Here is a 12,373-nt window from a genome sequence, read left to right as displayed (position 1 = left end):
CCTGCAAAATTTCCATATGGTCATGATTAATGGTAAAATTCCTAGTACACGTGACAGTTCGGTTGAGGGTTAGATAGATGCAATGAATTATCACCAGCTCATGTAATTCAGATTTAAGGACTGCATATATAAATTGGTTCCATGAACGCCATCAAACGGAATGTGAGAAATTTTATTCTGCACAGTAACGGGATAGAATGAACATTCATATGTAGCTTTTCCATTTGTAATTCCTTTGATCGCCGTCGTGGTTTAGTGGATAGAGCGTCTGTTCCGAGAGCGGAATGTCGGTGGTTCGAACCGCCCGCATCAAACCAAAAATACTTCAAAACATGTTACTTGTTGTTACCCTGCCTAGCGCTCGGCATAAAAGGGATAAAGAAAGGACTGGTTGCCCGGGAGTCCGTATGCTGTGTCTCAGTACGGTATCCATGTTAAACAGCATCATGGTTTCTCAGTGGGCAAGCATTTGTCCTGACTAGTACAGGCAGCCACTCTCTCACACACATGCATGGGCGTCGTTATATATGTGCAATAACCTTGAACGCGACGTTAACCCCATTTCAGCTCACCTTCAGTTATTCGTTTCCTGTGTGTGTCAGGTATATGATACATATCTTGTCCATGCACTCAGAGGGTGTTTTTATCTCGGCCTGTCATATTCATACTCCTGCCAAAGAAGAATTCAAATTGAACGAATATGGAAGCCGTTTGTAAACGGGAAGTATGATTGCAACTTTAACGATCATTTCTTCTGACATACATGTAAAAGTACTGGTCAGCTGATAAACGTGAAAATCTGATGAAACTCACGGAAATTGCTCTGAAAAATAAAGAGTCGTAATCGTGGAGACTCTGGGATCCCATGACCAGCGGATCCGGCGCAGCTAAGAAATGCTATTTTTCACAGTCTCCTAATAGCGGCGTATTAGACAATTGTTGCCACCGTACCCCATGACTTTGAGCCGCAGGCTACAGGGCCACACTCACGGAATTCGTGCCTCGTTATAAACGCAGATAAACACGCGTCCAGGGATTTGACGGTCGAAAATGACTTTTTAGGCCACAATGAAATTGGTAATAGTGAAAGCTTTCATCACAGCTGTCCAACTGTCGTATAATATTTGTAAAGAGCGCTGCATCCAGACGCATATGCATTTTGTGAAAGGATGCAACCGACGATCCGGTTTTCGTAGTTTCTAATAGTGTATATTGGCATGACTGTTCGAGCAATGTATTGAACAATATTGTATTTCACTGGTATCGATAGTGACACCACAATCACTGGTCTCATTTCCACATGTAGTACTAACTGGTAGGGTGGGGTACCCTAGTGGTTTAATTGTTCGCTCACCACGCAGGATAATCCAGGTTCGAGTCCCCACATGAGTACAATGCGTTTATCTCAATCCTGATGTGCCCAATTTAACATTGTTGAGATACGTATGACCTACTATGGATGTAAGTGTAATTCGAAAGAACAAATACAGGCATTGGGCAAACAATAAGTGCGAAATGAACCGTAAAACATTTAATAGATTGCAATTCAATAAAAGCAACAAAATCTAAAAAAACAATATGGAATGTCTGGTAAAAGCGGACTCGATTGTACGATTCTGACTATATCATAGGCAAGTATTTATGGATCACCATCAAATAGTAATGATACTAGGTATTCGCGAATAAGTGAGCGTATCCTGCACCATCTGTGGCACCCATCACATGCAAATGCAAGTCAAGTATTGACCATTTCAAAATGAGTACTGTAACAATTATTGGTGCAATCTACTACACAATCACTTGGTCACGGGTTCGCTTGTATCTTTTTCCGAGTTTGCAATTCTTCCTGAATGATCTCTTGTAGTTTCAAGACATAAAAGGCTAAGGTAGGATAAGGACCCTTTTTGGCCATGGTCGGCAAAAATTAAGAACTTTTTAAATTTAATTTGTTGTGAAAGTTATCAGATTTGCTCATATGATAGAGAACTAACCTTTGTTCAACAATTGCATGCTTAGGACTAAGCAAGTCTTTGGCCAAACCTGATTATCAATGTACAAAAAAACCGTCATAAACATATGGAAAAAACTTCATTTTGGGTCACGAACTTGTTCATACTTAAATTTTCAAATATCTGCCCTTTTCACTCATTTTATCCCCATATGCGTATTTGATCATGTCAACTCCAAACCTTACACATGCCAGAAAGAGAACAGGCTTGTTGTCAACCATTTTAACATGTATATGATGTGATATTCTTAACTTTAAAATTCTCAGTGAGACAAATATGCCCTTATCCAACTTCCTCCTTTAGTTATCTTTATTTTTTTAAATGTGATTTGGCTGTTGGTTTTAAACATGGCCTTCTTGTAACACGAAACGAGGTTAGAGCTACGATTTTCGTAAGTCTGTATTACAATACGGGATGCGTATGGTGATAAAAGCCAAGGTGATCAAATTCTACTGACCTTTGTCATTAAAAGTCACGCTTTTCTTTCAAGTAATTTCAATTGGATGTCATTACAACTGCACTTTTCAAAGGGTTGCCAGGTACATGTATGGGACGTGTGGATGAAGGATGGCTGTCAATATCTTTTATGAAGAAGAAGTGCCCTGTACAAAGACTGTTTGCTTCAGGAGTCTGCTGATATGGTGACAAATGAGAGTGATGAAGACAGGAATGGTTGAGCCTGCTGGCATGGAAGAGCCTTCTATGATCGTTCAGTGTATGGATTTCTGAAATAGATCACCGGAATAAACATTAATGGAACTTATTTTGGGGACAAATTACAGAGGACTTTCTTGACTTCATTTTGCCCTGTGGGTCGGTGTACATGTATTGATATAATGTCTGCGGTGACATGGGGATGAAGGTTACAATGATTGGTAGCTGCACCGCCTGTTGTGGCGCCCTGTAGATGAAGCAGCACCAGTGTAGCTTCTTCATTTCACAGTCTGGGATGGATCCTTCAGATGTTGGGTACATAGAGGTATATGTATATCAATCATGTTATTGTTGACAGGAACATGTTATATAGATGGATAGGTACACATATATGTTAGGTGACTCCTGCGTGAAGGTTGTCTGAGATATAGAAGGGAATGTATTAAGGGTGTAAATCACACGTGCGTTTTGGTTCGCAGAACTATGTTAGGAGATGTATTAAAGACGTGAATCACACGTGCCTATATGTTGGCGGAACTTCATAAGCAGACGAACTGTAGACGATAATCACACGTTTGTACGTTGGCGGAGCTCTATAATCAGGTGAGGTGAGGTGAAATTGGGTTTAACGTCGTGTCCAAGATTATTGCACTTATGTAGCGACGTGCATGTACCTGTGTGTTTGTGTGGCTGCTTGTACTAGTCCGGACTGATGCCGATTTATAGTGCTAGCTCACTGAGATACCATGCCGCAGTTTAACATGAATACCCCACCCAGACACAGTATACTGACTCCGAGCCGACAAGTCCTTGTTTTAGCCCCTTAATGCCGAGCTACAGACAGAGTAACAACAAGTACCATCTCTAAAGTCTTTTGGTATGACGCGGTCCTCTATAATGAGACGTATTGAGGTGGTGAATGACACGTGTGTGTGTAGGTTGTCTGAACTAAACAAAGATACGTATTGAGGTAGTGAATAACTTGTGCCTGTAGGTCGACTGAACTATGCAAGTGGGAGGGTGATGACAAGAAGTGGGTGGGTGATAACAAGAAGTGGGAGTGTGATGACAAGAAGTGAGGGCGATGACAAGAAGTGGGAGGGTGATGACAAGAAGTGGGAGGATGATAACAAGAAGTGGGAGTGTGATGACAAGAAGTGGGGGCGATGACAAGAAGTGGGAGGGTGATAACAAGAAGTGGGAGGGTGATAACAAGAAGTGGGAGGGTGATGACAAGAAGTGGCAGGGTGATGACAAGAAGTGGGGGCGATGACAAGAAGTGGGAGGGTGATGACTAGAAGTGGGAGGATGATAACAAGAAGTGGGAGGGTGATAACAAGAAGTGGGAGTGTGATAACAAGAAGTGGGAGGGTGATGACAAGAAGTGGGGGCGATGACAAGAAGTGGGAGGGTGGTGACAAGAAGTGGGAGGGTGATGACAAGAAGTGGGAGGGCGATGACAAGAAGTGGGAGGGCGATGACAACAAGTGGGAGGGCGATGACAACAAGTGGAAAGGCGATGGCAACCAAACGAAGGGCGATGACAACAATTTAGAGAACGATGACAAGTCGGATGGTGATGACAAGTGGGAGGGAATTGACAACAAGTGGAAGGGAGATGACTACACGTGGAAAGGAGATGACAACAAGTGGGAGAACGACGACAACAAGTGGGAGAACGACGACAACAAGTAGGAGGGCGATGACAACAAGTAGGAGGGCGATGACAACAAGTGGAAGGGAGCTGACAACAAGTAGGAGGGTGATGACAACAAGTAGGAGGGTGATGACAACAAGTAGGAGGGCGATGACAACATTCAAGTAGGAGGGTGATGACAACAAGTGGAAGGGAGTTGACAACAAGTGGAAGGAAGATGACAACAAGTGGGAGGGCGATGTCAACAAGTAGGAGGGCGATGACAACAAGTAGGAGGGCGATGACAACAAGTGGAAGGGAGTTGACAACAAGTGGAAGGGAAATGACAACAAGTAGGAGGGTGATGACAACAAGTAGGAGGGTGATGACAAGAAGTTGGGGCGATGACAAGAAGTGGGAGGGTGATAACAAGAAGTGGGAGGGTGATGACAAGAAGTAGGAGGTTGATAACAAGAAGTGGGAGTGTGATGACAAGAAGTGGGCGCGATGACAAGAAGTGGGAGGGTGATGACAACAAGTGGAAGTGAGATAACAAGAAGTGGGAGGGTGATGACAAGAAGTGGGAGGGTGATGACAAGAAGTGGAAGGGTGATGACAAGAAGTAGGAGGGTGATGACAAGAAGTGGGAGGGTGATGACAAGAAGTGGGAGGGTGATGACAACAAGTGGGGTGATGACAAGAAGTGGGAGGGTGATGACAAGAAGTGGGAGGGTGATGACAAGAAGTGGGAGGGTGATAACAAGAAGTGGGAGGGTGATGACAAGAAGTAGGAGGTTGATAACAAGAAGTGGGAGTGTGATGACAAGAAGTGGGCGCGATGACAAGAAGTGGGAGGGTGATGACAACAAGTGGAAGTGAGATAACAAGAAGTGGGAGGGTGATGACAAGAAGTGGGAGGGTGATGACAAGAAGTGGGAGGGTGATGACAAGAAGTAGGAGGGTGATGACAAGAAGTGGGAGGGTGATGACAACAAGTGGGGTGATGACAAGAAGTGGGAGGGTGATGACAAGAAGTGGGAGGGTGATGACAAGAAGTGGGAGGGTGATGACAAGAAGTGTGGGCGATGACAAGAAGTGGAAGGGTGATGACAAGAAGTGGGAGGGTGATGACAAGAAGTGGGAGGGTGATGACAAGAAGTGGAAGGGTGATGAGAAGAAGTGGGAGGGTGATGACAAGAAGTGGAAGGGTGATGACAAGAAGTGGGGGCGATGACAAGAAGTGGGAGGGTGGTGACAAGAAGTGGGAGGGTGATGACAAGAAGTGGAAGGGTGATGACAAGAAGTGGGAGGGTGATGACAAGAAGTGGAAGGGTGATGACAAGAAGTGGGAGGGTGATGACAAGAAGTGGGAGGGCGATGACAACAAGTGGGAGGGCGATGACAACAAGTGGAAAGGCGATGGCAACCAAACGAAGGGCGATGACAACAATTTAGAGAACGATGACAAGTCGGATGGTGATGACAAGTGGGAGGGAATTGACAACAAGTGGAAGGGAGTTGACAACAAGTGGGAGAACGACGACAACAAGTAGGAGGGCGATGACAACAAGTATGAGGTCGATGACAACAAGTATGAGGTCGATGACAACAAGTGGGAGGGCGATGACAACAAGTGGAAAGGCGATGGCAACCAAACGAAGGGCGATGACAACAATTTAGAGAACGATGACAAGTCGGATGGTGATGACAAGTGGGAGGGAATTGACAACAAGTGGAAGGGAGATGACTACACGTGGAAAGGAGATGACAACAAGTGGGAGAACGACGACAACAAGTGGGAGAACGACGACAACAAGTAGGAGGGCGATGAAAAACAAGTAGGAGGGCGATGACAACAAGTGGAAGGGAGTTGACAACAAGTGGAAGGGAGATGACAACAAGTGGAAGGGAGTTGACAACAAGTAGGAGGGAGATGACAACAAATGGGAGGGCGATGACAACAAGTGGAAGGGAGATGACAACAAGTGGAAGGGAGTTGACAACAAGTAGGAGGGCGATGACAACAAGTGGAAGGGAGATGACAACAAGTAGGAGGGCGATGACAACAAGTGGAAGGGAGTTGACAACAAGTAGGAGGGCGATGACAAGAAGTGGGATGGCATTGACAACAAGTGGAAAGGAGACGACAACAAGTGGGAGAACGACGACAACAAGTGGGAGAACGACAACAACAAGTAGGAGGGCGATGACAACAAGTGGGAGGTGATGACAAGAAGTGATGGGTGGTGACAACAAGTGGGAGGGCGATGACAACAAGTGGGAGGGCGATGACAACAAATGGAAGGGAGATGACTACAAGTGGAAGGGAGATGACTACAAGTGGGAGAACGACGACAACAAGAAGGAGGGCGATGCCAACAAGTGGGAGGGAGATGACAACAAGTGAGAGAACGACGACAACAAGAAGGAGGGCGATGACAACAAGTAGGAGGTGATGACAACAAGTGATGGGTGGTGATGCCAAGTGGAAGAGAGATAACAACAAGTTGGAGGTCGACGACAACATATGGGAGGGCGACGACAAGTGGGAGGTCGACGACACACAATCACCCAGAGAACACCTTGTAACAAACCCAAAGCAACTTCAGAGGGGTGTAACAACAACCATAGGATACTTCCAGTCTGATCACGAGCCCCGTCAACTGGAATGGTAATGGCTAGCTTGTTCTTGTATGTCAAGATCGCTATCGTTGTGGACTATCTTCTGAAGGCCAGACTATAAACGGAGCACACCATCATGCACTTTTGAGGCAACTATTGATGAAATCAGGACTAAGAGGCGTGGGAAGCTGAGAAGAGATGTGTTCTTCCACCAGAACACTGAGCAAGTGCACAAGTCAGTCATTGGCATGGCTACTATCTACGAGTGTGACTTTGAGCTTCTTCAGCACACATTTTAATCTCCTGATCTGACTCCCATCTTCCCTCTGTTCCCAAACATGAAGGAAGCTTTAGCCGGAATCTTCTCGAACGATGACATAATAAAAGTTGTTCAAATCTTTAACAGCCCAGGGGAATTCTATGAAACCGTGTTAAAAGTCCTCCAACATCGTTGGCAAAAGTGTATGATTGTGGAAGATGAACACGCATGTTTAAAAATGCATCACTGTAATGCCTTTAGGTCAATTCTAGCTATGCGTGGATCAGAACTTAGCAATCAACCCTGTATAACATGGCAAATATACACCATACGCGATTTTACATAAGTTACAGAGGTAAAATTAAATCTGCATTAACATTAACACATACATTTATCGTACTGTAACACAGTTTGTATGCATCGTACAGTGTCACTATTTACGGAGATTAACACTTTCCATCAGCTTGTAACAATGTTTGCATCGTAGCGATGTGTGCATTGTTCTGTAACACTGTTTGAATCGTACATGTTTTGCATCGTAGCAATGTGTGCATTGTACTGTTACACTGTTTGCAATGTGTGCATCATACTGTAACAATATTTGCAGTAACACCGTTTACATCGAATAGTAACACCGTTGCATCGTACAGTAACACCGTTTGCATCGGACAGTAACACTGTTTACATTATGCAGTAACACTGTTTGTATTGTATAGTAACACCGTTTGCATCGAACAGTAACACCGTTTAAATTGTGCAGTAACACTGTTTGCATCGTACAGTAACACTGTTTGCATCGCACAGTAACACTGTTTGCATCGTACAGTAACACTGTTTATATCGTACAGTAACACCGATTGCATCGCACAGTAACACTGTCTGCATCGTACAGTAACAGTTTGCATCGTACAGTAACACTGTTTGCATCGTACAGTAACACTGTTTACATCGTACAGTAACACCGATTGCATCGCACAGTAACACTGTCTGCATCGTACAGTAACAATTTGCATCGTACAGTAACACTGTTTGCATCGTACAGTAACACTGTTTGCATCGTACAGTAACACTGTTTGCATCGCACAGTAACACTGTTTACATCGTACAGTAACACTGTTTACATCGTACAGTAACACCGATTGCATCGCACAGTAACACTGTCTGCATCGTACAGTAACAGTTTGCATCGTACAGTAACACTGTTTGCATCGTACAGTAACAATGTATGCATCGTACAGTAACACTGTTTAAATTGTGCAGTAACACCGTTTACATCGTACAGTAACACTGTTTACATCGTACAGTAACACTGTTTAAATTATGCAGTAACACCGTTTGCATTGTTCAATAACACCGTTTGCATCGGACAGTAACACCGTTTACATCGTACAGTAACACTGTTTGCATCGTACAGTAACACTGTTTAAATTGTGCAGTAACACCGTTTGCATCGTACAGTAATACCGTTTGCATCGTACAGTAACACTGTTTGCATCGTACAGTAACACTGTTTACATTGTGCAGTAACACCGTTTGCATCGTACAGTAACGCCGTTTGCATCGTACAGTAACACCGTTTGCATCGTACAGTAACACTGTTAACATCGTACAGTAACACTGTTTGCATCGTACAGTAACACTGTTTACATTGTGCATTTACACTGTTTACATCGTACAGTAACACTGTTTGAATTGCACAGTAACACCGTTTGCATCGTACCGTAACACTGTTTACATCGTACAGTAACACTGTTTACATTGTTCAGTAACACTGTTTGCATTGTACAGTAACACTGTTTGCATCGTACAGTAACACTGTTTACATTGTGCAGTAACACTGTTTGCATTGTACAGTAACATCGTTTGCATCGTTCAGTAACACTGTTTGCATTGTACAGTAACACTGTTTACATTGTGCAGTAACACCGTTTGCATCGTAAAATAACATTACATCCTACAGGAACATTATTTCTCATGAAGATGATGGGTTCATTTAAGTGAAAAAGTTATTCCTCCGCACTCCGAGGAATTCTAGATCATGCTGATGATGTCGATGAGGCCATCTTCAGGGTGCACAAGATGTGTCTTTCAACATGAGTGAGCCTTTTCAGGAGGACATTTGTATTTATTTATCATTATGTAAAATAAGGTGAACGCAGTGTTGCGCACTTTCCATATTCATAAGCTTCTCGGATTAACCTCTTTCACTGGCTGCTCAAACAAGGTAGTTATACCATAAAAGTGACCCGATCTTTGCCCAATTTAATATGACAAATAATCTCAGATAGTTTTGAAAAGAAATCATTTAGAGGGGAATTTATGTAAATTAAAGACATTTGATTTCCAGAAAAGCTCGCCGGCATGAATAACAAGTATGTGCATGTCAGTTTGACCTCCATCAAGAAATATTTACTGGTTTTAGTAGAGGTGTCACCAGTTTGTCTTCAGAGCAACAGTGTGTATGGCCTCGCATATGCACACACACGCACACGTTGAGGTTTTGTCTGTCGTTATTCTGGAATATTCATGTAGATCCGCATGAACTAATCTTGAAACAAAATTCAGTCCGTCTTCTATGTCTGGTGATAATTTCATAGACTCCGTTAGTCAATAGCCAATGTCTGGTATTCTATAATCCGTGTTCACCTTTTTGTCTGGGTCGCGTGGAATTCCTTGTCTTTGATTCCGACAGTTCTTTGTTCCCGAGCGAATCCTTACATCATGTCACAGTTCATTTTTTAATAGATACGTGATAAAGTGTATCACTGTACATTTAGTTGTATATGTTGTAGAACTGTTAGTAAAGATCCCGTTAAACATGATTACTACTGGGAACCCAGTTAACCCGGACATTTGGTCATCAGGATTATTTGCGGGGGAACACACACTCTCTCTCTCTCTCTCTCTCTCTCTCTCTCTCTCTCTCTCTCCCCCGCCCCTCTCTCTCTCACTCTCTCTCTCTTTGGTATTGTTACACTTTTCACACGAGCACGAGTAAAATGAATGAAACTATTACCCCGGGGCGAACCTTCATTATAATGAATTTAACGACTGAGTGTAGATAAAAAATAGGAAACAATTTATTGGTTACCTTCATGGTAATATATTCACTAAATGGACCTTTAAATTGATCTGAACACTGACAGCCACAGCGATGTCATATAGAAACATGGGAACATCTTTATTACAACGCAAATAAGGATTTCAAAGTGTGTCCGTATTACCATATGCTATTACCACCAGCACATAAACGTCTGATAAACACTACTGTGCCCCCTGTTTATGAATGCAGTATAGAATTCAACTTATTTAAACTCATTATTGTTCTGTCAAATTCTTGGTAATGCAATAAAGGGCTTGAACATTTTGTGTGTGTTATGGGAAACACTGAAAGAGATGTGTTCTTAATGCATGTTTATATGCAGCAATACATTTCTTCATTGTTTTACTACCTATTAGATCCCGACAGTCCAGTTATAAATCTCGAACCAAACAAATGGTCGGGAATATGAAACCACCACCAGAATTCTCTGATTGTGCAATATGCATAACTGCAGTATTAATCGTGCCATTATGTTGAGTAGCACGTTTCAAGTACTTGTCATTAATCATATCGCCTGTCATCTATAACGTAGATAAATGCCCCTGAAAATACCAATTAGGTCCTTTATGTATAAATGAAATGTAAGTTATAAATGACATTCACATGTCAGGCTGAACATGATTATTGTATTATTTAGTTCCATGTTTTGTCAGTGATTGAATGTGTTTTGCTCAGATATTGATTATGCAGCATATAGCGTTAATATAGTTCTGTGTAAATGTAACTGAACATCACATTTATATGGGTCAGAAACATTGTTGTGTCAATATTATTACACCGCAAATGATAAACGTACCAATCCTAGAATTCGACGTTCATTTCTCGTCAGTAGACATACTATAGTGCTGGAACTTAAATTAATTTTGATCTTAAAATTTATTGTCCTGTGTAGGGTGTTTTGTGGCGTTGAGTGTGTCGTAGAAAGAATGCGAAGAATTTACCGCTAAGACGGGAGGAGTTATTTACCCTTGACCACGTTCTCGGCTACAAGTAGACCGTCAAGTATCTTAGACTTGCCATGTGGTAATGGGATTGTAATACGCCTCTCACTCGCTGTAACACCTCCACGAACAGATTTAACAGAGTAGCGTGTTTCAAGGTGTATATTAGTACCGTCGGTGTGGACATAAATCATGGAGGAATACTTACATTGACGTATATCATGGAGTAACACTTACACAGTCGTATATATGGAGTAACTATTACACGGTATCATGTCATGGAGTAACACTTACATTGTCGTATATCATGGAGTAACTCTTTCACGGTCGCGTATCATAGAGTAACTCTTACACGGTCGAGTGGCATGGAGTAACACTTACACAGTCGTACATCATGACGTTACACTTACTACACTGTCGTACATGTATATCATTGAGTAACACTTACATAGCCGTACATCATAGAGTAACACTACACAGTCGTACAGCATGGAGTACAACCAAAACACTTACGTGACTGTGCCATTGGCTGTCCTTAATCTTCATATGAAATTTACCAGATTTGTATGTAGGTGAATCCCAGAGAGCAAACACAATTAGAATTCAAGCTAAATTAACGGATCAATATTGGGTGAGGCAGAAATTGTTTAACGCCGAACTGGCCATATTCCAGCCACATGCATACACTGCGGTTTGTAAATGATCGAGTCGGGACCAGACAAACCTGTCACTGGAAGTGTGTGCTAAGATTCGGGGCACAATTTCAGGCAATAAGCAAAAGCAAAAAGCATGACCACTAGATCCACTTTAGTCGCTTCTTACGACAATGAGTAAAGTACTTGAGACTTATCTGGACCGGATAATTAATGAACCAGTTGCTGTGTTGGACAATCCACTGTAACCTAGCACGCACCGATCAAATACTACTACAATTAATACTATTAGTATTATTAAAATACTACTACTACTACTACTACTACTACTACTACTACTACTACTACTAGTACTACTACTACAGTAAACTACGGTTATAACGAACTCAAAGGAACTACTATTTTTAGTTCGTTATAACCGTAGTTCATTATAAGCATATATACAGCATAACTACAGCAAATAGTCGGGACTAAAAAGGAAGTTCGTTACATCCGC

General features: G+C 42.4%; 2 protein-coding genes across 2 annotated transcripts; both read left to right on the top strand.

Moving 5' to 3' along the window:
• The first annotated feature begins 4,037 nt into the window (after positions 1-4,037).
• LOC139456278 (aspartate and glycine-rich protein-like) lies at positions 4,038-4,358 on the top strand. The gene has a single exon (XM_071237905.1). The coding sequence runs from the start codon at positions 4,038-4,040 to the stop codon at positions 4,356-4,358; it is 321 nt and encodes a 106-aa protein (XP_071094006.1).
• A 1,152-nt stretch (positions 4,359-5,510) lies between these two features.
• Positions 5,511-6,119, top strand: LOC139456269 (aspartate and glycine-rich protein-like). The gene is made up of 2 exons (XM_071237893.1): positions 5,511-5,816; positions 5,853-6,119. Exons 1-2 carry the CDS (start codon positions 5,511-5,513, stop codon positions 6,117-6,119), a joined length of 573 nt encoding a protein of 190 aa, XP_071093994.1.
• The last annotated feature ends 6,254 nt before the right edge of the window (positions 6,120-12,373 follow it).

Source organism: Haliotis cracherodii, unplaced genomic scaffold (genome assembly GCF_022045235.1).
Source record: "Haliotis cracherodii isolate W230 unplaced genomic scaffold, xgHalCrac1.p SCAF_1, whole genome shotgun sequence".
NCBI lineage: Eukaryota > Metazoa > Mollusca > Gastropoda > Lepetellida > Haliotidae > Haliotis > Haliotis cracherodii.
Note: the sequence above shows the minus strand (reverse complement) of the source record. Positions and strands in the feature narration are given on the sequence as shown.